Source organism: Balaenoptera borealis (assembly GCF_965194805.1).
Source record: "Balaenoptera borealis genome assembly, chromosome: 6".
In the NCBI taxonomy this organism is placed as follows: Eukaryota; Metazoa; Chordata; class Mammalia; order Artiodactyla; family Balaenopteridae; genus Balaenoptera; species Balaenoptera borealis.
The window spans coordinates 44,768,860-44,794,866 of NC_138863.1; the positions used below are offsets into that span (position 1 = coordinate 44,768,860).

General features: G+C 34.4%; 1 protein-coding gene across 9 annotated transcripts in view; it reads right to left on the reverse strand.

The window, feature by feature from the left end:
* PMS1 (PMS1 homolog 1, mismatch repair system component) overlaps window positions 1–26,007 on the reverse strand; it is an 84,603-nt gene that overhangs the window by 45,966 nt on the left and 12,630 nt on the right. For all 9 annotated transcript variants that reach the window (XR_014246127.1, XM_082397326.1, XM_082397327.1 and 6 more), the window contains 2 exons: window positions 20,899–21,001; window positions 13,806–13,969 (listed from right to left, as the gene is read on the reverse strand). Coding sequence is in view for 7 of the 9 variants with exons in the window: in XM_082397326.1 (XP_082253452.1) it covers window positions 13,806–13,969; window positions 20,899–21,001 (267 nt within the window). In the remaining 2 variants the exon portion in view is untranslated. The remainder of the gene's footprint in view (window positions 1–13,805; window positions 13,970–20,898; window positions 21,002–26,007) is intronic.

Sequence of the window (26,007 nt, forward strand, 5' to 3'; positions counted from 1 at the left end):
CTCCCTCCCCCCTTAAAAAAAATAAATATAAAATCTTTTAATGCTTACTTTACTCTGCTTAACTGTTTATTTTATTTTATATCCATGTTTTGGAATATAGTATGCATAATTATTTTTTCCTAAGGTTATGAAGAAATTAGTAACAGTAACTTTACCTATGGGAGGGGGGGCTTATAGGAGCTAGGCATATGAGAGACAAAGATGAGATTAATTTTTTCACTCTACCTTTTCATACTTTTTGGGTTTTGAATCATGTAAAGAAGGTATGGTTCAGTCAAAAAAACTAAGCAAAAATTTGAAAACATAAGTTAACCTCTGCATAATTTTCAAAGGGAGATTGTAGATACTCTTTGTGGTCTTTAAAGCAAGAAAGATTATTTCCAATTGCTAATCAAATCTTATCTACATCAGAAATGTTTTCCTCACCATAATTCCAAAAGATACATGTACCACAATGTTCACTGCAGCACTATTTACAATAGCCAGGACATGAAAGCAACCTAAATGTCCATTGACAGATGAATGGATATAGAAGATATGGCACATATATATGATGGAATATTACTCAGCCATAAAAAGGAACGAAATTGAGTTATTTGTAATGAGGTGGATGGATCTAGAGTCTGTCATACAGAGTAAAGTAAGTCAGAAAGAGAAAAACAAATACCGTATGCTAACGCACATATAAGGAATCTAAAACAACGGTACTGATGAACCTAGTGGCAGGGCAGGAATAAAGATGCAGACGTAGAGAACAGACTTGAGAACACAGGGGTGAAGGGGAAGCTGGGACGAAGTGCAAGAGTGGCACTGACATATATACACTACCAAATGTAAAATGGATGGCTAGTGGGAAGCTGCTGCATAGCACAGGGAGATCAGCTCAGGGCTGTGTGACGACCTAGAGGGGTGGAATAGGGAGGGTGGAAGGGAAGCTCAAGAGGGAGGGGATATGGGGATATATGTATACATATAGCTGATTCACTTTGCTGTATACCAGAAACTAACACAACACTGTAAAGTAATTATATTCCAATAAAGATATATATAAAAAAAAAGAAATGTTTCTCTTGCCTATACCCTTTTCTAAATGCTCTGTGCAACTGCTTGGACTACTGAACCAGCTTCTTCTGTTACACAACTACTAAACATAATTTGGTCCATTCTCCAACTGCCATGAGAATTATCATATTCTGTTAGTCTCCTACTAAATGTTCTTATTATGTTCCCATTCACCACTTGGCAAGAAGTCCATATTCCCATGTAAAGTCCACAAGATCCTTTAGAATCTAGACCCAAGCAACCTTTCCAGCCTCATCTATTTTCCTATGCCGGCTTTCTCTGACCTCTCATGACTCCTTGACCTTGCATGTGCTTTGAATGCTTTTGCCCACTAAGTCTTTCTCAAGAACCAGTTCTAAAGCCACCTCCTCTGAAAATCCTTTTTGAATTCAACCATAGTTTAATAACTGCTTCCAGATTACTTATATTCTTAATACTGCTTATAGAAATCTTTCAGATCAGTCTTTCTGATCAGCTCTTTAATCGTGGATCTCTGAAGCAATCACTACATCCTCCCATATTTAACTTTACAGAAAAGGTTACTTGCAAATCAAGCTGCTACTGCTTTATACAATATTTGATTTCAGCTTTTCCTCTTTATTCAAACTGAAGAGATCACCTTTCTATTACATTTTGTTTTTCAAGAGACTTTTCTTCTCCAAACTGACTCTTACTTCTCCCTAACACATATTAAAGGAAGCTACCCCAAACATCTCTTCTACAAGGCAACTCCATCCTCTACATGGTTCTCTAGTTGTTCTTTTTTTCAGATCAAGACCAATAATGGATAGAAAATCCAGACAGAAAATCAATAAAGAAACAAAGGACTTGAACAACAATACAGACCAAATAGACCTAATAGACATATATAAAACATTCCACCCAACAGCAGCAGAATACACATTCTTCCCAAGCTCACTTGGCTCTTTCTCCAGGATAAATCATATGTTAGGTCACGATACAAGTATTAACAAATTTAAAAAGATTGAAACATACCAAGTATTTTTTCTGACCACAATGCAATAGCTAAAAATCAATAGCAAAAGGAAAACTGGAAAATTCACAGTATGTGGAAATTAAACAACATACTCTTGAACAACCACTAGGTCAAAGAAGAAATAAAAAAGGAAATTATAAAATTCCTTGAGATAAAGGAAAATGAAAATACAACATACCAAAACTTATGGGTGCAGCAAAAGCAGTACTAAGAGGGAAGTTCACAGAAAAAACACCTACATTAAAAAAGAAAGATGTCAAATAAACAACCTAACTATATACCTCAAAGACCTAGAAAAAGGACAACAAACTAAGCCCAAAGTTAGCAGAAGGAAAAAAATAAAGATTAAAGTAGAAAATAAATAAACAAAATAGAAAAAAAAAAACCAGAAAAAGAAATCAACAAAAATAAGAGTTGGTTTTTTGAAAAGGGACAAAATTAACAAACCGTTATTAGCTAGACTAACAAAAATAGATCCAAATAAATAATATTAGAAGTTTAGAGATATTACAACTAATGCCACAGAAATAAAAATAATCATGAAAGACAACATGAACAATTACATGTCAATAAACTGGATAACCTACAAGAAGGGCTCAATTCCTAGAAACATACAACCTACGAAGATTAAGTTATGAAAGAAGAGAAAAGTCTGAAGACACTTATAACTAGTATGAAGTTTGAATCAGTAATCAAAAACCTTCCAGCAAAGAAAATCCTAAGACCAGATGGCTTCATTGGTGAATTCTACCAAACATTTAAAGGAGAATTAACACCAATTCTTCTCAAACTCTTCCTAAAAACTGAGAAAGAAGAAACACTTCCAAACTCATTTTATGAAGCCAGTATTTTCCTGATACCAAAGCCAGGGAAGAATACTATGAGAAAAGAAAACTACAGGCCAATATCCCTGATGAATACCAATGCAAATATTCTCAACAAAACACTAGAAATCAAACCAACAGCATATTAAAAAGATCATACACCATGGTCAAATGGGATTTATCTCTAGGATGTAAGGATGGTTCAACATATCCATTTAAATTAATGTGATACACCACATTAACAAAATAAAGGATAAAAATCACATGATCGTCTCAATAGATGCAGAAAAAATATTTGACAAAACTGAACAACCTTTCACAATTAAAAACTTACAGCAAACTAGGAATAAAAGGAAAGTAACTCAACATAATAAAAGCCATCTAGAAAAAGCCCATCATACTCAACAGTGAAAAACTGAAAGCTTTTCCTCTAAGATCAGTAACAAGGCAAGAATGCCCACACTTGCCACTTCTATTCATCATAGTTCTGAAAGTCCTAGCCAAGCAATTATGCAAGAAAAAGAAATAAAAGGGATCTAAATGAGAAAGGAAGAAGTGAAATTGTCCCTGTTTGCAGATGATAAGATCCTATTTCTAGAAAACCCTAAAGACTCCATAAAAAACCCATTAGAAGTAATAAATTCAATGAAGTTGCAGGATACAAAATTAATACAAAGATCAGTTGTATGTCTATACACTAACAATGAAACTACCTGAAAAGGAAATTAGAAAAACAATCTTATTTACAATAGCACCAAAAAGAATAAAATACTTAGAAATAAATCTAAGGAGGTGAAAGATTTGTATGATGACACTGATGAAAAAAATTAAAGATGACACAAGTGGAAAGGCATCGTGTGTTCATGGATTAGAAGACTTAACATTGTTAAAATTTCTATACTGCTCAAAAGTGATCTACAGATTCAATGCAATCCCTATTAAAAAAAAAAACAAAAACCCAATGGCATTCTTTACAGAAATAGAAAAACACAATTCTAAAACTCATATGGAACTATAATAGAGCATGAAGAGCCAAATAAATCCTGATAAAGAAGAGCAAAGTTAGAGGCATGACAGTTCCTGAGGTTGAAATATATTACAATATATTGTAGTATTTGATTACTACAATAATCAAAACAATATGGCACTGGCATACAGACAGACATAAATACCAACAGAAAAGAATAGAGAGCCTAGAAAAAGATCCATGCATATATGGTCAACTGATGTCCAATAAGGGTGCCAAAACTACACAATGAGGAAAGGATAGTCTCTTCAATAAATAGTGTTGGGAAAACCGGATATCAACATGCAAAAGAATGAAGTTGGACCCTTGTCTTACACCACACACAAAAATCAATTCAAAATAGATTAAAGACTTAAATATAACACCTGAAACTGTAAAACTAGAAGACAACATACAAGAAAAGCTTTATGACACTCGTCTTGGCAATGATTTCTTGGATAATACACCAAAAGCACAAGCAACAAAAACAAAAATAGGCAAGTGGGACTATGTCAAACTAAAAAGCTTCTGCACAGCAAAGGAAGCAATCAATGAAGTGAAAAGGCAACCTATGGAATGGGAGAAAATATTTACAAACCATATATCTGATGATTAATTTCCAGAACATATAAGACACTCCTACAACTCAAAAACCAAAAAACTAATAACCCAACAAAAAATGGGCTAAAGAGTTGAATAGACATTTCTCCAAAGAAGAAATACAAATGGTCAACAGGTATATAAAAAAATGCTCAGTATAAAATGCAAATCAAAAAGCACAATGAGATATCACCTCACACCTGTCAGGATGGCTACTGAAAAGACAACAAGTGTTGGTAAGAATGTGGAGAAACTGGAACCCTTGTATACTGTTTGTGGGGATGCAAAATGGTACAGCTGCTGAGGAAAACAGCATGGATATATTCCAAAATATTAAAAATAGAACTATCAAATGATCCAGCAATCCTACATCTGAGTATTTTCCAAAATAACTGAAAGCAAACTCTCAAAGAGATACTAGCACTCCCATGCAGCACTATTTACAATGGCCAAGATGTGGAAACAACCTAAATGTCCACTGATGGATGAATGGATAAAGAAAGTGTACTATATACATACAATGAAATATTATTCGGGCTTAAAAAAGAAGGAAATTCTACAACATGTGACAACATGGATGATCATGAGGACCATTATGCCAAGTGAAATAAACTAGTTATAGAAAGATAAATACTGCATAATTCCACTTATATGAGGCATCTAAAATAGACAAATTAATAGAATCAAAGAGTCAAATGGTGGTTAACAGGGACTGGGGGGACGGGGAAATAGGAAGTTACTAATAAATAGGCATAAAGTTTCAGTTAGGGTTAGTAAGTTCTAGAGATCTGCTGTACACCATACCTCTAGTCAACAATACTATATGGTACACTTAAACTATTTGTTAAGTGTGTAGATCTCATGTTAAGTGTTCTTAACACAATAATATTTAGAAAAGAAAAAAGACGACCAAACCCACAGATTCTGAACTGCCAACACTCCTACAATCAGCTGGCTCTCTGGTACTTATCTGATGGCAATTCTCTTCCCATACACCCTATTCAGGCAAATATGCCAACAATTACCTTATGGTTCTTTTTTTTTTTTTTATTTCTAATTTCGTCCTTTTATTAAAAAAACAAGCAACAAGTTTTAAGGCTAACAAATAATATCCAGCCTGGAGTTGATTACCTTTTCTTTCTTAATTGATTAGTTAACAAAAACTTTCTACTGATGAGGTAACAATAACTTCACTTTAAAAGTTTGGTTTGATTCTATTAGGTTCTTTCTGGAGTGAAATCAAAATTATGCCAGAGTAATTCATGAAGGTACTACATATAAGAGGAGAAAGACAGATGCACCCATCCAGGAATAAAAAAGGCATGTATGTAGTATTATCATTTTCCTAGGCATTAAGTTAAATAAATCAGGTGTCCTCAAATCTTTTCTGTTCTTCATTTTCTATGTGCAATCAGTCTCATTGATTCTTCCTTGTAATAGCAATCACACTGTTTTCTATGCCCAATCTGCTTATCCTATTCAGACCCATAGTGCCTGAACTTTTGTTACAGTTTCCTAACTAATGTCACCACTTATAGCCTCCTATAATTTCTCCCAGCACACTACTACCAAACTAACTGTCTGAGGTAACACCCTGATCAAGTCACTTCCCTACTCCCAATTTTCTATTTAAAAAAAAAAAAAATCAGCCTACCATTCAAGACCCTTTATAATCTAGCCTCAAATTGTCTTTCAGGATTTATCTTCCTGTATTCCTTTATATAAAATACCTACTCATCTAAATTGACTTATTCACTGCCTCTAAATGTGCTCTGTACTTTCCTACCTACATCTTTTATATTCACACTATTCCTCTACTTAGAATGATCTTGGTCCATTTATCCATATTAGCAAATTATACTGTAATAGAATCAGCCTATGACCCACCCACTTGTGGAGTTCTAGGTGAAATCACTTTTACAGGTTGTTCCTACTTCACTGAATCAGTAACACCCACCTGCCAAGTGGCTAAAGTCAGCCCTCCCTCTTCTGTGACTTTCTAGGAGCCCTCCAGAAAGAAAGGGAAATGTCTCGAGTATAAAAACTGATACTTGCTGTTTTCCCACCTCTCTTTTCCAGTTGCTATTTCTAAGTCTAGTGACACCATCTACCACTGTATCTTTGGTGCTTTAATACCTATGTTCACAATCCAGTATGGGCTAGTGCCACCAATGTGATAAGAGTGCTCCTGTCCTCCATGCTCTCAATCCTTGATCACACTCATTATTTTAACACATATTTTTTGAGTACCTACATGAAGTACTACCGTCGACACTAGGGACACATCGGTGAAAAAACAGTCAAAAATGCTTCCCCTCATGGAAATTATATTCCAGAGGAGGAGAGAGAGACAATAAATTAAGATAAGTACAATATACAGTGTATTCGATTTTGAGAAGTTTTAAGAAGCAGCAGCAGGAAAACATGTGTGGGGTGGGAGAAATGGTTATAATTTTAGGGTGGCTAAAGAAAGCTTCATTGAGAAGTTTTAAGAACTAAAAGATGAGGATTGAGCCAGATAAACAGAAGAATGTTCTAAGCAAAGGAACTACAAATACAAAGGTTCTGAATGGGAAGTATGACTAGTAGGTTCCAGGAAAAAACAAGGCGGCCAGTTAGCTGAAGCCAAGAAAAGAAAAAAATGAGATCAGACATAATAGTGGGTCAGATCATCTATAACAGGGGTCAGCAAACTATAACCCAAGGACTGAATCCAACCCACTGCCTGCTTTTTAAAGTAAAGTTTTAATACCTACGGCTGCTTTCATGCTACAACAGCAGAGCTGAACAGTTGTAAGAGAGACTGTATGAGTTAGAAAACCCAAAATATTTACACTATGGCTCTTTACAAAAAAGGTTTACTAACCTTTATGTAGAACTCACAGGCCATTTATAAAGACTTTGAGATGGAAACTCACTGAAGAGGAGTTGCATGACCTGAATTACATTTTTACAGGTCACTCTAGCTGTTGGGCTGGGAATAGACTAAAGAGAGCAAGGTAGGAAGTGGGGAGATCCAATTAGAGCACTGTTACAAAAATCCAGGTGAGAGATGATGGTGGCTTGGACGACAGTGGTAGTCAGACATGGTGAAAAGTAGTTAGATTTTAGATATATTTTGAAGGTAGACCAACAGAATTTACTCTTTTATCAGATTAAAGTGTGAGAGAATCAGTAGTCAAGGATAACCCTAAGGCTTCTGGTGTGCCAACAGGAGAAACAGAATTCTCATATACTGATGCAGAAGGATGGGGAAAGAGCAATTCTGAGAGACAAGGTAGGGAGCTTACTTTTGGTCATGTTAAATGTGAGGAGCTTATTACTAAACATCCAAAGAGAGATTTGGGGTGGTAGTTAGATCTATGAGTTTGGAGTTCAGAAGAGAGCTATAGAATGGAGATAAAAATTGAGGAGTCATCAGTGTATAAATGATATTTAAAGGCATAAGACTGAATAAGCACATCAAGAAAATATATATGAGAATATATATGAGAATAAATTATATACACACACACACACACACACACACACACACACACATGAGGATAAATTCCAGAACTGAGCCATAGGACACTAAATGTTTACAAGTTAGGATATGAGGTGGAACTAGACGACTGATAACAAATGGTAGAAAGATAGGAAAAAAACCAAGTATGTGTGTTGACCTAGAAGACAGGTGAAAACGTGTTTCAAGGATGCAGAGATCAACTGTGGCAAATGTTAAGTAAGATAAGATCTGAGAAGTGACCACTGGATTTAGAAATTTGAAAGTCAATGGTGACCTTGGTAAGAGTTGTGGACTGGCAGAAAGAGAAAGTCTGACTAGAGTGGGTTCAAGAGAGAATGGGGGGAAAGTAATTGGAGACAATGAATACAGACAAGTATTTTAAGAAGTTTTGCCCAAGTGAAGGAATTGGCCTTGCCTAGAAACATGACACATACATCTATAGTAACAGAAGGGAAGGCTGAATGTATGGGCACAATTGCAGACAGGGGGGTAGTTTGTAAAAGTTCTCTCTTGATTGCCTCAATTTTCTCAGTGAAATAGGATGTAAGATCAGGTTATGTCCTAGTTCCCTGTGCTACTCTTGTGAAGACAGGGAAGAAGGACTTGACTGTCTGAGACGAGAACACATGAAATAGCCCTTTGGGACTTCCATTCAATGTGTGGATCATGGGCCAGCAGCAACTGCACCACCTGGAGACTTGTTGGAAATGTAGAATCTCAGGCCCTCCTTGACCTTCTAAATCAGGATCTGCACTTTTAACAAGATCCCCAGGTGATTTGTATGCACATTAAAGTTTGTTTAAAGCACTGATATAGGAGACCAGGAGAGAAAATGGGCTAGAGAAACACAGTATGACTACCAGGCAGTACAAAGATTAGTGATCATGAATTTAAAGTGGTACTAGTAATTTTGATTTGCATTTCCCTAATAATTGGCAATGTTGAGCATCTTTTCATGTGCTTTTTTGGTCATCTGTATGTTTTCTTTGGAGAAATATCTATTTAGATCTTCTGCCCATTTTTTGATTGGGTGATTTGGGTTTTTTTTGATATTGAGCTGTATGAGCTTTCTGTATATTTTGGAGATTAATCCCTTGTTGGTCACATCATTTGTAAATATTTTCTCCCATTCTGTAGGTTGTCTTTTTGTTTTGCTTATGGTTTCCTTTGTTGTGCAAAAGCTTTTAATTATGTCCCATTTGTAGTATATATATACAATGGAATATTACTTGGCCATAAAAAAGAATAAAATAATGGCATTTGCAGCAACGTGGATGGATCTAGAGATTATCGTACCATTAAGTGAAGTAAGCCAGACAGAGAAAGACAAATATCATGCAATATCATTTATATATGGAATCAAAAAAAAAAAGAAAAGATACAAATGACCTTATATACAGAACAGAAATAGACCCCACAGACATAGAAAACAAACTTTTGGTTACCAAAGGAGGAAGGGGGGGAAGAGGAATAAATTAGGCGTTTGGGATTAACATATATACACTACTATATATAAAAGAGATAACCAACAAGGACTTACTGTATACCACAGGGAACTAGACTCAACATTTTGTTTTTTTGTTTTAATTTATTTTATTGAAGTATAGTTGTTTTACAATGCTGTGTTAATTTCTGCTGTACAACAAAGTGATTCAGTTATATATATATATATTCTTTTCCATTATGGTTTACTACAGGATACTGAACACAGTTCCCTGTGCTATACAGTAAGACCTTGCTGTTTATCCATTCTATACATAATAATTTGCATCTGCTAATCCCAGACTTCCAATCCCTCCCTCCCCCACCCCCTCTTCCTAGGCAACTACAAGTTTGTTCTCTGTATCTGTGAGTTTGTTTCTGTTTCATAGATAAGTTCATTTGTGTCATATTTTAGATTCTACATATAAGTTATATTATGCAGTATTTGCCTTACTCTTTCTGACTTACTTCACTTAGTATGATAATCTCTATGGCATTATTTCATTCTTTTTTAGGGTTGTATACTCAAAATTTTGTAATGCTAAGTGAGCATTAAGAGGAATACAGATATAAGCAAGATGCAGCCCTTCCTTCCACAAGAGGCTGTTGGGACGGGGAGAGAGAATGCAAATCATTTCCAACAAAGCAAAAGTGACATAATAGGAATACGCAGAAAATGCTATGGAAAAAGCTACATAATAACTAAGTCTTGCTGGCGGATAGGGGAAGACTTCAAAGACTTTTTTAACAGTGTGAGCAAACATCAAAATTAGAAATCAACTAAACTAAAATTTGACTTATAGATGTCCCTCATCTTTTCTATATAATATTTCACAGAAGTTAAGTGAAAAGTAAAAGAAGTTAATATAACAAAGAAGAAAAATGAGAACCATTAAAAAAATTATCATTAATTTGCAAATAAAAACAAATAAACAAACAACCAATCATGATTGATAATGAGCCCCAAGCTAACCTTAAAGTATATCTGAAGGAACAGCCACCTTCACTAATTAAAAAAGAAATAAAAACAAACCACCCAAACTTTCAAGGTTAGAACTGGAAGAATATATTCTTCAGAAGGAAGGGGCATTTGAACCATAGTCCTGGACTGGAATTTCTCTTTGATTATACTGCCTCCACAACACTGGCTGGGATGGGCTGGGGGAGGGGTGACCCTTTAATACTGGTCCAGTTATGGGCAAAGGACTTTTCCTTGATTCCTCACAGCACAGGTGAAACAAAACTGGGACATTCAAAAATACATGAGTAAAAGACTAAAAGATGCAAAGTAGAATGAAATGAACAAAGGGAATACCATGAATGTAGGGGATACAGATTATAAACTACCACTTATTTATCTTTAGTTTATAATCTAATAAATGTGTCCCTTCTTTCTCATTCTTGGTCATCATTCTTCCAGACTTCAAAAATAAATAAATTGATCCCAATAAGCCTTAACATTCATGTCACATGGAGGTGGGATAGGTAGAAAGCCATTCCTTAAATTACTTCTCTCTCTCTTTTGTAAGAGACAGATCAGACCTTCTTATGTCAATAATATCCAATTCAGCTTTTGCAATACCAGCAGGACTCTAATTATCAAGACAGGATTAAATTCAAAACAATTTTTAGAAATACAAATGATATTTTAAGCAAAGGAAAATCACGAAAATCAAGAAGTATGAAGTATGAAAGTACCCCTTATCTGAAATCACATATTTACCATTATGTTCTAAACTAGTGGTCTATAAAATTACTCATGTACATATGAAAGAGCTAATACTACTAAGTGGGTTTCAGATATCACCACACTGAGAAACACTTCTAATTCTGGGAAACAGCTACTTTATAAATGAAAATATATGTAGCAGGACCTCACAGGGATTCAGTTACAAAACAAAAGTTGAAGACTGTAGTGCTCATCTAAGAAATGGCTCTAGCATTTCTCCAAACAAAATCTACTTTAAATAAAGTCACTGAATCCACTTGTAAATTATTTCTCTTTGGCTGTCTCATTATTCAATATGCTTTCAAGGAACACGGTGATGAAAGAAGAAAAATACCTCTTTCTAACATAACCATACTGGCAAGAACATCAACATTATCAGTATTCAAAGAATGTCTTGGCAGGTTAAACCTTCATAAAAAGAAGGAACACTATCTAATCCAAGATGTCAAAATAGCAATAGTACTTCTCATATTATGTGCAATATGATTGTTTGTTTCTAATGTAGAAAAAAATTTCAAAAAAAGAAGAGACAACAATATTGCCATGTTTAAATTTTAAGCTAAGGCAAAAAAATTCTTCAGAAAAGCACATAAAGAATGACAAACATAAGCATGTTTATAAGAGCAGAGCAGGACTCAATGTTCAAAGAGATTTATGATAATGTATCAATGCTATTTTAGGACGTTTAACAATATAACATTTGAGGCACAACAGCACTAATAATAAATAGAAGAGTGAAAAAATAATTTATACTAAAAGAAAAAAGCTTGAAAATATAATTGAGTCCATGATTTCCTTGTGTAATAATAGCTAATACTTAATTTTACTATAAGACTTTTGATAATCTTACATTACTTGCATGGTATAACACTCTCCAGGATTTGAACTGCATCTGAAATTACTGAAGGCCACCAAGAGACCTGTGTTTGCTCCGTATAAGTTCAGATACGGTGTCTTCCAAAAGTTATAAAATACAGTGTATTAAAAACTACTACTTTCCATTTTCAAAAGAAAATGCCTATACTGATGATCTTACACAAGTTGGGATAATAATATAAACTTATTCAAAGCTTAGAAGATATATATTTGACTTTAAATACACATCTCCATTACACAGGGTGATAATATTCTTCTGTTTTCTCTTAAAACTTTTCTCTTTGGTTGTAGTCACCTTTTCTTTTATAAAAATGTAGCTCCTGTCTTCATGTTTTACCTTTTTCCATTTGTTTTCCCTTCCTGATCACTGTTTCTTCTGCCCTTGATATTTTCTTAACTTGGTTAATTCAACTTTTAATGACTAAATATCCTTTGGATCAAGAGGTCATCGGGTTATTTATATTAACAGGATGAGTCTCTATCTATCAACATCCTGAGGAATCCTAGCATGATAGAGCTGGAGGGGATCTCAAGGTATCATTTGGTTGAGCTCTATGCTAGCAGGAACAGGTGGCTGACTATTCTTAATGTTTTTCTTTATTTTTTTAAGATGACCAAAGATTTTGATCATAAATATTCCACCATAATTTGGTTTAATATGGAATCTTCTTAATAACAAGTAAAAAGACATGAAGTGGAAAGAAAACTGGATGAAAAAGGGTTCTGACCTCAGTAGTATTACTTACTGTAAAACAGAAAACAATTCCTTAGATCATTCTGAGCTTCAAGTTCCCCATACAAATAGATAAGGCTGTCTAACTCACAAGGTCATTGTAAGTGCTCTGAAACCTGGAAAAGAACTACACAAATGTAATGTAGTATTAAAATGGGAAGACAAAACAGTAGAGTGTGAAGAACCTATACTCTGTAGGCAGGTAAAGTTTTGAACCCCATCTCAACAATTTACCAGCTGTGCAACACTGAGCAGAGTATCAAACCTCTCTGAGTTCAGAGGACAACTGCAAATTGATATAATGTCTACCTCATTTGGCTGTTGGTGTGGATTATAGGAGTTTCACACACCTAGTATAGGCCCTGGCATTGTGTACACCCTTAATAAATGTTAACTCTCTACTCCCCATCAGGTTTCCAAACTTCTGCTGTGTGGTTCTACTCTCCTTACATTAAATATTTTGAAGTGCACGTGTGGAATTTTATGAAAAACATAACAATCAGAAGATATGTAAACCTTTCTTTCCCCTAAGATTCATCAAGCAACAAGAGGAATTCCTTATCAGCCCTGCTTTGAAAAATGGAAAGAAATGAGGTAGAGTTTCCTTTAAAAACTTAACAAAAAACTCTTCCAAAGAAGAAACAGTTTAGAATAGAAGGTGGAAAATGTTACTAAATTGTGAACTCTTTAAAGGAAAAGAACAAGTCTTACTCATCTTCATATTTAGGAAGCAAACATTTCTTGGATGGAAAAGTCTCTTGGTAGAATCACCTATCTTAGAAATTAAGAAATAAAAGGTTCAATCAGATTTCATATAGATATGAAGTAACAAAGTAAAGATGCTCTTTAAACAATAAAGAAAAAGCGAAACAAATGACAAATTTTGAAAGAAGACTCTTTACATATCTAACTGATTTAGATAAAATACATTGTCCCTTTATTATATCATATACCAAAAAAATCCTGTAGAAAGTACAATAATGCTTACCTTGTTATGTACAAAAACAATCCTTACATCAGGTTTAAGTATACCATAGTTTATGAGGAGATCTTGGACCTTTTTTATTTCCTCTTTACATTTTTTAGCAGTTGAGTAAAATTGCTTTCTTACGGGTAGATTCTTAAACAATCGTAAAGCAGTTACAGTTGTACCTGTTGGCAGATAAGAGGAAAGCATATTTAGATGTGGAAGGAACTTCACAGATCTTCAAATCCACATACAATCAGTAATTAATCCCTTTTATCACTGAAGGCCAGTCCTCTTCAAACTCTGGGAACACAAAGAAGGCTCAACCTTGCAAGCTATCCTGATCCCTTGCTAGGCTCTCCTATTTGTAACAGGTCTGACCTGCTAAGTATGATCTCTTCTATGTGATCTAAACAAGAATAATCTTATTTCTACCACTGCAGAGAAACATGGGCTTACTAGAATGTACAGTATCTTAAGAAATCTGCTGATATTCCAACTACCTGGTGATGATGCTTATTCTGCACTTTAAAATATATAGGTGGTATAAGGCTAACAGCATATGTGATAACCTTAATTATTCAATTAAAAATTCTTATCTGATGCTCAACATCGTTAATTATCAGAGAAATGTAAATCAAAGCTACAATGAGGTATCACCTCACACTGGTCAGAGTGGCCATCATTAAAAAGTCTACAAATAATCAATACTAGAGAGGGTATGGAGAAAAAAGAACCCTCTTACACTGTTGGTGGGAATGTAAATTGGTACAGTCACTATGGAAAACAGTATGGAGGTTCCTTATAAAAAAGTTACCATATGATCCGGCAATCCCACTCCTGGACATATATCTGGAGAAAATTCTAATTCAGAAAGAAACATGCACCACAATGTTCACAGCAGCACTACTGACAATAGCCAAAACATGGAAGCAGTCTAAATGTCCATCGACACATGAATGGATAAAGAAGATGTGGTATACGTATACAGCAGACTATTACTCAGCCATAAAATAGAAAGAAATAATGCCATTTGCAGCAACATGGACAGACCTAGAGATTATCACACGAAGTGAAAAAAGTCAGATAGAGAAAGTCAAATAAAGTATGATATCACTTATACGTGGAATTTAAAATATGATATAAATGAACTTATTTACAAAACAGAAACAGACTCATAGACATAGAAAACAAATTTATGGTTACCAAAGGAGAAAGGGCAGGAGGGAGGGATAAATTAGGAGTTTGGAATTAGCAGATACAAACTACTATATATAAAACACGTAAACAACAAGGTCCTACTGTATAGCACAGGGAACTACATTCAGTATCTTATAATAACCTATAATGGAAAAAATATGAAAAATAATATATATGTAAAACTGAATTACTTTGCTGTACACCAGAAACTAACACAACATTGTAAATCAACTATACTTCAAGTAAAAATAAATTCTTATCTGAAATAATATCTAATTGCCTGGTTTAATTTACCTCACCTCCTGAACAACAACAAATATACAAAACACAGGATAATCTAACAAAAGGTTTTTTTTAACTTTGAACTTATTTAACTAAAAAGTTGAGGGGTGGGATCAAGATAGCAGAGAAAGAGGATACAGAGCTCACTTCCCCCCTCTAACACATCAAAAATACATCTACTTGTAGAGCAATTCTTACTGAAAACAAACTGGAGACTGGCATTAAGACTCTTATACAACCAAAGGTGCAAGAAAGATGCACATGAAATCGAGCAGGAGGGGAAAAGAAGCAAGTCTGTGTAATCCACCTCGTCTTCTTGGAGGGGGCACAGAAACGGAGGGAGTACACAGGCTCAGAGATCCTCCCTGAGGAGTGAGTGGTTTGAACCACTTATTGGGTGCCCCATCCCTGGGGTCCAACACCAGGAAGATGAGTCGCTTTAGGTGGTTTGAAAACCAGCAGGATTGACAGTGGGGCTATAAGAAACCTAGACTCCACTCATGAAGGGCACGCACATGCTTGCTTACTCCTGAAATAAGGCAGAGGAAGCAGATTAAAACTGCCCAGGTCTCTGGCCTGTTTCCCACTACCACCCCAGCACACACCTCGGACAAGCTGAGCATCCACTCTAGCCTGGGCAGACCATCTTTTCCTCTAAATTCTTTAACAGTAGTTTTAAAAGTTCTTGTCCCTAATTCAAACATCTGCGAGTTTGCTTATATCACCTATTTTTTCTCTTGACTGTGAACCCCACTTTCCTTTCTTCATGTCTCTCAATACTTTTATTTTCATCAGACATAATATATAAAAGAATAGATATTGAAATAGATATTTCCCCCCAGTGAAGGTACTTCATCTTTTCATCAAACAGCTAGAGTGGAGAATAGATCTCTTCAATATATAATTAGAGGAGTTCATCTGGGTTGGAGCTGAGTTGCCCCTTTATTTAGTTCCAGTTCACTTCTGGTTTCAAATGTCTTGAGGATGGAATCAGGTCTCTCTCTGCCTCTAGCAAGGCTTTGGGATCTAAGTACTGTAAGACTTTAAGATATTTCTCTCTCTAGCTCAGTCCCAACTTTCTTCACCACTGCTTACTCAGCAAAAGTCCTGATGAGATTTGGCTTCTTGGGTGAACTAGCTCTGTTTTTGAGGATCTTATCCTCCAATCTGTCATGTCAGCTCACATGTGGTTAAGAAAGTTCAACTGGTTTCTCCTAGGGCCATAAAAGATCCCTTGTCTATAGCAGGCTTGCTCCTTTGCATGCCTATGCCTCCAGGCTCAGTTAATGCTCTCAGGGATACAAGTAGCCACCAATCTCTTTGTGCCTAGGTGCACCTAGGAAGGGTCATCTTCCTCTTGAACTTGGTTCATTTAATTTCTTTGTGACACAGTTCTCCAATGAGTTTTTAAAAATACAAGTTTTTAAATTATGTGTTTTCCCCCCTCATTGTTACACAGAGAGCAATGGTCTCCTGAAATCTTCTAGAGCCATCATTCTTCTCTTATTGAAAGGTTATGCTCCCACCCCTCCTTACTACCATCTTCAAACTCAAATGTTATCTTTTCTGAAAAATTCGCTCACCTTCCTCTAGGCAGCTGGTGGCTTCTTTTTACTGTCATTGCCTGTTTACTCATCTGTGTTTTCCACTAGTCTGTGAATTCCTTTCACTCACCTGTGTTCTCCACTAGCCTGTGCAAATATAATGACATATACTGTAGCTGTGGACAGATAGTGGGAAGGAAGGTAGGCAGAAATCAGTAGGGCAAAATATGTGTTTATGAAAAGATGTATGTTGGCTTTTAAATATATGTCTGCATCAAAGACCACACTGTACCTAATCCATATATTAATTGATAAATTATTGCTTCAACAGCTAAAACTATTTTCTCTGAACAAACTGAGAATTACCAGTAAGCCAAGAATTATATATATGTTCAAATAAAACTTAATGATGGAAAACTTTGCTGATTCCAAATGAAATGTATATCCTTAAAAAAAGTACCAAGTAATACTGGCCAATAGGGAGGAGGCCCTAGTATACTATCATATTTTACAAGAGAACTGCTCAGCTCTCTAACTTTAGCACATTCTATAAACACCAGAATTAAACTGCAGTCTGTAATATGCTCCCTGTTATATTTTTACATGACCCTATGTTATGCCATTTATAAAAGCAGCTATTTATATTCCTAATGTAAAGAGGTATGGTTGCTTGACTATATCAGAGTTTTCTTAAACTATTTAATGAATAAAGTTCCATTCTCAACATGAAAAAAAATCCTTCAACACATGCACAATCACACATAGCAGGGATTTACAAAGAACATGATGCTTTACTCTAATAACAGAGTAGGGAAAGGATATACCCTGATCACAGTACTTTAAATATACTACTTTTGATATCTGAGAAATTCCTAAGGCAGAAGTACTAGGAGGTGTTAAAAGAATTTGTCCAGGAGGGTAAATCAACTTAGAAAGCTTAATGCTGATTATCTAGGGTAAAGAGAATAGAAGCGATGACAGAAAAAAGATATGGCCAAAACAAATAATTTAGTCAGAGTTCTTGGTAAAAGAATTTAAAAGCTAGAAGTTTATTTTTACATTTCTTGTTAATTTTAAAAACGTCTTAGAACTGAACAGAAGGGTGATTTAAAATGACATTCTATTAAACACATAAATCATTTAAAATGATTAAATTAATCCATAAAACAAATACCTACATCTGGAAAAACCAGAACTGGAATCTCTAGCAAAACTATTCTTAAACATTTTAAAACATGTTTTAAAGGGGTAATGAATTTTCCAATGCCTAAGAAAGATTTTGTTGTAAGTTGTCCCTGCACCTACAGTTAGGCTATCTACAGGTGTCATCATCCTATCAGATGATATGAGGAGTAACTGCTAAGCAAGTATATTCACACCACATCAGAAATCAATCTACAAGAACCCTAAATGCACAGGTATTAATTAGGATGGTTGTACTGTAGCTTTATCTTACACAGAAAATATTTAAATGACAGGTGGTGAAATGTGAGTCTGTGATTCAATCACTCAAAAACTATCAGCACTAAGGCAATATAAATGTAAAAGACTTTTGAAAGTGCTTGTGGATTTTTATATGTCTACATAGACCAATAAGAAACGAAGAGTTTGACTTTTTGTTGTTTTCCTAGGCAACCGGCTGTAATTGGGGAAAAAAAGTGAGTTATGAAAGGCAGTAACTGGTTTCGCAAATGTTGACCTTCTAAGTGGGTAGTTTCTTAAGATAAAAGGAATATGCTAAAGAAAATAAGGTTCATTTACTGACTGTAGAAATTTCTAAATATGCTTATGTGGTCAAACTAAAGTAGAGAAGACTCACGTCAGCAAGAAAATAAAATCAATAAGCAAATGGGCAAAGATCAGAAGGATTCCACATTTAAGGATTGTTATTTCATAGTTCCCATGGAGATGAATACAGAAAAGCATGAGAAGTGTGAGTGATGCAGAGCCACTGGCCATCCAGATTAGACTGGCTACTACCAAGATAAAAATAAATACAATTAAGTTTTATAAGGTGACTAGATTACTTCAAAGTACTCCATAGGTTAGCCACTCAAATATCTCCTAATGGTTTCTTAATCTAAACTCCCAAGAACTGGGGTCAGAGCATTTCTGAATAGGGACAATATTAAAAAATGTCTTCTCCTTGTCTTTATTTTCAGTACATAAAAAAGAAAAAGAATCACAATCTATTACTTTTAATTAAAACATGTACAATATAATACATCAAATTAAATCACTATTAGACTTGAGCTCATTTTTATTAACTGAATAAATGAGAAAAAAGTGTGTTTTCTTAAGAGTTCCTATTAACTCTTTATGTAGATGCAAAAATAATTCTTAATGGGCAAAAGTAATCAGTAACTAATTTGAGGATTTATAAAATAAGAGAAAGAATGAGAAAATTTGGTATCAGTATTAAGATACAAGAAAATAAATTTCAATGAAGACAAACAGAAGTCATTTGAAAAAAAATAAATCCAATAATTTAACATGAAAACTGGAGGGAAGAAATCACAGAAAAAAATATAGTGCTTTGACAGGGAGATCAGCTCGGTGTTTTGTGACCACCTAGAGGGGTGGGATAGGGAGGGTGGGAGGGAGACGCAAGAGGAAGGGGATATGGGGATATAAGTATATGTATAGCTGATTCACTTTGTTATACAGCAGAAACTAACACAACAATGTAAAGCAATAATACTCCAATAAAGATGTTTAAAAATATATATATATAGTGCTTTGATAAATTACAATGAGGAACCCAAAAATTTTAAAAGAACTTACAACAAAATTGGAAGGACAAATAACAAAAACAAACCCCCAACAACAACAGAAGTCCCTTTTCAGATCTAATAATTCTTTTGCACATGACTCTAAACAGGGCATATCTTTAATATTCTCTCAAATTTATAGATCCCATTACCAGAAGTTAGTAGCATGAAAAAGATTAGAGGAAATATGTGAAACTCAAGCCTGAAGAGATTTTTTTTCTTGAGAAGTAAATAAGAAGTAGAGGAACTTACAAATAATAAGATGTCAATTAAAACATACTAAAATTACATAAGTGTATAAAACACTAGAGAACTAAATTACAGGACCTCCCTGGCAGTCCCATGGTTAAGACTCTGTGCTTCCAATGCAGGGGGTGTAGGTTCAATCCATGGTTGGGGAACTAAGATCCCACAGGCCGTGTGGCGTGTGTGGCCAAAAAAATTAATAAATAAATACAAAATTTTAAAAAGTTAAAAAAAATGTAAAAAAAAGAACTAAATTACAAATAGAATATTATACTTATATATGATATAAATTATAATATATTTATTTGCTTCAAATAATATAGAAAGGAAGGAAGTGGCCCAGAGTATTAGATGAAACATTAGCAATGAGTTGATAACTACTGAAACTGAGTGATGGGTACTCCATTCCAGGGGTCCTCAACTCCCAGGCCGTGGACCACTACCAGTCCATGGCCTATGAGGAACCAGGCCGCACAGCAGGAAGTGAGTGGCGGGCGAGCGAGCAAAGTGTCATCTGCCGCTCCCCATCGCTTGCGTTCACCACCACCCCCACCCGTGTCTGTGAAAAAACTGTCTTCCACAAAACTGGTCCCTGGTGCCAAAAACGTTGGGGACCGCTGCTCTATTCTATCTACTTGTACATATGTTTGAAGTTTTCCATAAACAGGTATATTTTAAATTAATTATTTAATCATAATATCTTGATAGGATGGTTTATTATCATGATTACTAAATCAATAATGTTTCAGGCATTTAAAGAAAATATTATCCTTCATATATAAAGAAGACACTAGTGATCCAGTAATAGTAAAACAACTGCTCTTAAGAGTTTTACAGAATAACTAACCCATATTGTTGCTCAAAGTCTTTCACACAGTTCCTCTTGAGGACAACTCTACGTATTTAAAAGATTAGCAGGTAAAGTAAGGCTGAATGTTCACTTGGAAGTTAACCAGCCTTTATCAGAAACAAACCCAAAGCAATACATTTGAATTTAAGGAGTAAACAATTTTTTTAAAACAAACAATTAAGACAGAAAAGGCAAAGAATGCTACAAAGCTTCTCTCTTACCTTGACCAAGATGTGATGGTTTTTGAGAAATTATGTGGCCACTGCCATCTAAAACATACTGGGTGCTAAAATTATCAGCAGCTGTCCTTGTTGTAATTAAAACCTGGAATAAGAAAAACTCTAATAAAATTATGATTTTAGTTATTGCAGTGGGCTTATTATAAAATTAGATTTAAAATAATAATTACACATTTCCTTGATTGATAGAAGTTTTACTTAATAAGGTCTTACAACCATTTCTCTTGAAATATTCCTTAGAGTTACATTAATAAGCAATAGGCTAGCTTACATTTTCTATGTTGCAAATTACCGATTTTTATTTCAAATATTTTACTTTAATTAAAACACACACAAATCAGTATACTTGAAATGGCTATTTGTATTGTATGTATTAAGTGACTTATATCTGTAAAATCAAATCAACTGCATTAGGGAAGCTTGCTTTTTAACAGACAGTTTCCATAAATTTGTTGGCAAAGTGAAAAATCCTTTTGTAAAGTGATCATTCCCTCCTTCCTTTATATTCTGATAAAACTGCACTTCTCTATTTCAAGTTAATGGTTCAAAAGAATAAAAATAAATAAATTATACATATATGTATATTTATGGGCAGTTTTTTCTTAAACCCAAGCTTAGAACTCACTTTTAAATGTAAAATTTTTATTAATTAAAAAAACTAGCATTAAAACATGTAAGAAAGGATTCCATTCAGCATGAAAATATTTCCTAAGATGTTACAGTCATAGAAATATAAATTTTAAGAATGTCTGAACTCTTCTGAGCCATCCTCACCCTCAGCTTTCTATTTACCTACTTTGTGAGATTACTAGAAGAGTACATGCTATAACAGTAGTAAAACATTCCATTATCAGAAAATACCATAGGTGGGGAGTGGGAATGCTGGCAAAAAAAAAGCAGGGTGGATTCAGAAAAGGGTAGCCTCCTCACATTTCTAGTGAGTAATGTTGATCCAAAAGTGGGAGCAATCTTTCTCAGCCATCCATGAACTCAGCAGAGCTATCTTAAAATAAATCTATATAATTTAGAAAGAAGCCACAAATATACAGCTCCACTGTTGGAACTCATCCAGGTCCAGTTGGGTCTACATTTGATGGTTCTGTCACCAAGTCCTAACCATGCCCTGATCTCTGGTAGACCAGATGGCTCTGTGGAACATGTGGGTACCGTGAAGGGAAAACCAGAGTCACCACAAAAAAAATTTGGTTTCTCTAGCTTACAGTACTAGTAGAGTCTATTAGGTTCTGTCTAAGAGTGAGGTCCATAAAATCCTTATTAGAGGCTCATTGCTGCAGGCTGCTATTTCTGTCAAAACTGTTCCCTCAAAGAGTTGTACCTGAAACAAAGTTGTGAGCCTCTGTATACACTTAAGTGATTATTCTACTTCTTCTAAAAATATATTCCATGGCTCAAAAGTTGTATTTTAAAAGTCTTCCTGATAACCAATCTCAATCTTCCCACGTACATCCCAACTCTATTGTGTCCAATAGTGATTTCCCCTAGTAGTTTGTTTAAAACAAAGAAGACAGAAATTGCTAGAGATTTTCTTTCCTGTTTCTAATTTAATTACTCTATGATTGTCCCTTTAAAAACAATTCTACATTTAACCAACCACTTCTCCAAAATGCCAAGGTCAACTGAATTTTATTTCTATTCTCCAAAGAGCTAGCCACCTGACCTAAAACTGGTGTCACTGAGCAAAGGCAGCCCTGAAACTCTGAGTTCTAGTACTAACTCTGCCAGTGGCTTGCTAGATGGTCCTGAATAAATGATTACACTATCATTTTAAGAGGACGGTGATGATAAGATGAAGATGATGCTAATACTTTATAAGGTTACATGGGTTTTTGTGTTAACTACTTAAGAGCATTTTACAGATATTAACATGTTCATCCTTTAAACACATTAGTGAATAATAAATATACTCCAGCCAAGATGAATAAACTGAAGTGCTAAAAAACAAAATAGGACCTTAGTGGTCATAATGTAACATTTATGTTATAGTAAAAAAAAGAGAACACAATATTGTTTTCCAATGTCAAAATTTAAAAAACTAGAATGTTTAGGGTACTATGAAATTTATTTAGATAGGAAATCCTTTGCAATTCACTTCAAAAGACAGTGAAGGATAACACGCCTAAGCACGTTTCACAAATTCATGAAATACAGTGTGTTCCTCAAAGGAAGGAATTGTATTTCAAGAGTTCATTTCATCATATGACCCTGTGTCCTGGGCAGGAAACCTTTTTTTGGACGAGGCACAGGTTCAGAATGTGTTAGCTGTGAAGCAGCTAACACATTCCAATCTGTAGTAACTCCACCATCAGGAGCATCTCCAATATTACAAATTATTACTGGTGCTTCCTACTAGAGACACTGAGGAACTGTGGCAGTGAATGAATCTAGTGGTGTCAAGAAAAGAAATAAATAAATTTATTTTAAAGAATTTTAAAATGAGAGGTTTATTTTAAAAGAAGTTTTAGAAGTCCTTAGAGGTTATATTAGTTATCAGTTATTAAAAACTGACTGTCTGGTCCAGTTACTGAGTTTCAAGAAATTATAGTACTATTACAAAGTTAAAATTACATAAAAGCATTTAAACTTTAGATAAGCACAATTTTTCTCAATGTTTTAGAAAGAAAGTAAATTGAAAAGCTTAGGATGTATCCTAGCAATTCATGAGAAAAAAATATCCTCTCTTGACAAAAATTCAATGAAGATAATCATATTAAAGTTTTGTGGGGTTTTTTGTTTTGTTTTTGCTGACTTTTGGACAAATACTTTGGCACAAAAACACGAATCTGAAAACTAAGGTAAATGGTCCTCAGGATTCAGCTAAAATATGGACTGTGTATGGATCACTGAAATGTCTTTTTCTTTCTCTGTGTGAGTATGCCTGCCTGCCTGTGCATAACTGTATACTATGATTTCAGAGCCTTCCTCCAGATAGTCCACTGAGGGGGACTAGCAACAGGGAGATCTTGGCCCTGGCTTTTCTCCTTTCAGCAGAGTTTTATTATTTGTGAGAAGGCTGCATTTATTTAGGAAGCAGGATATACCAAGTGTTTCAAAAATCCTGTGCCTATTCCTAATTAAAGCCCTACCACAATGGCTCTAAAGGACACAGCAGGTATCCTACACTGTGGAACAGGAAGCAGGAAACAGCAGAATGAAGCTAGAGGCTTCCCTCTACTACTCTTTTACAGCTATGTGGAACCACAGATAAGGGCATCCCAACTCCCATCTTCAAAACAGAATGACTTAGCTTCTCATTCTGCCCCCCTTAAGCCATGGAGGTTTAATGTAACATAAAACAAAAACAAATCTATACATCCCTTATCATCTCATCACAAAACGTATAATGAACTTGATAGATCAAAATAACACACAGCACATTATAACCACTTTAAAAAATTTGGATGAATGAATCAATAAACATGAGTTTTATGCAAGAGGATGGCTGGCAACTCCTCTAATTCTTCCCAGGGAAAAAACAAGAGAAAAAAAGTGAACTTAAGCTACAGAATAAAGACCATTGGTGAGAATTAGAAGGAATTTACCTAGGAATGGCGGTTAAATTTTAGAAAGGATTTCCTGAAAACGTTGAGGAGTCTGCATAAACTTTGAAAGTTAAGGTGAAATACTGCTTACCAACAAGAGAATGAGCAAGCCTGATGACGCCATCACCTTACGTGATACAAACGCATGCTACTTTTCACATTCAAGTCCAGAATAAAAATAACTTTCATCTGCATGGCACATGACCATATTCTAGATACTTTAATACATATTATTTCATTTAACTCTCAAATCATTATCTGCACTTTATAGATTAAAAAAAAAATTGGCTCTCGGAAAAGTGAACCTGTTTTATGCCTTTGGCCAACTCTCTTATTTAAACTCTTGGAAATGATAATTAGGCTTCTGAATCTTCGTCCAGAGTGTGTTCTAATTTGAAGAAAACAAAACATATCAAAACTGTTCTGTATTCCTCTGAAAACTGAGATGCAATTTAGCCTCCATTTAAAATCTATGTCAAAAAACTTATGAGTTTCTCATATATTTCCTTGGAGAAAAAAAGATCATTTTTAACATAATGTATATAAAATATCAGCCTAAAAGGAAATAAAATCTTTTATTGTGTGTTTTATTATGTAACAGGAAGAATATATACAAAGAGTCTTCTTAAAAAATTTTATGAACAGGTCAAAACAGGATTTTCACTATTTCTAGTTCATTCTAGTCAGTATACTTAGTAATTAGTATCAGGAATTTAACACTGAAGACTGACAAATATCCCAAAATTATTGCTCCACAAACAACAATAAATTTCAAGAGAAGTTATGCTTGATGTACAATTTTTAAAAAACCGCATCAATTTGTTTCAGTCACTGACACCTTCATCACAGATTATGGAAGCAGTAATTCCAGTTTTAAATACCAATATATCACTCTGTAGATATAAATTTTTTTTTTACTCTTTTGGACTGTTTAAGATTGGAAGTCATTTTATAATTGACAAATTAGGAAAACTGCCCATTCTTTTAAAATGTATAAACAAAAAAACAGAATTAGATGTATTTTAAATTTCTTCAGCCAATTTTGCTGAAAGTCTACTTAATTTTTTCTTTTTATAACTAAAATTATTAACATCTTTAAAATAATCTAACAAAAAATAATTTCAACAGTTTTGGATGATGGCTGTTTAATAGTGTGACAAAATTATATCCCAACTGCATATTATCAGTCTACCGAGTCTGAGATGATTTACATCTGTATGACTTTAAAATTATCTACGTCAGTTAGTCTGGCAGATAAAATGACCAAATCACTAATTTTTATTATGTAACTGCAATCTCTATCCAAAGATTTTCAAAATAAGTTGGAGCCTTTAAAATAAACATGCAACTTCTATACCTGAAACTTCAATTATTTCTGAATGATAAAGAATATTGTTTAAAAAGTGAATTTTTTCCCCAAAGAAGCACTCATTAATTTGCCTTGCTGAATAACAATTTTTAATTTTTAAATGTAATTGACCTTAAAAACCAGGTATTACTTTCTGTGTTTCTGAAATACTATTCAGAACCC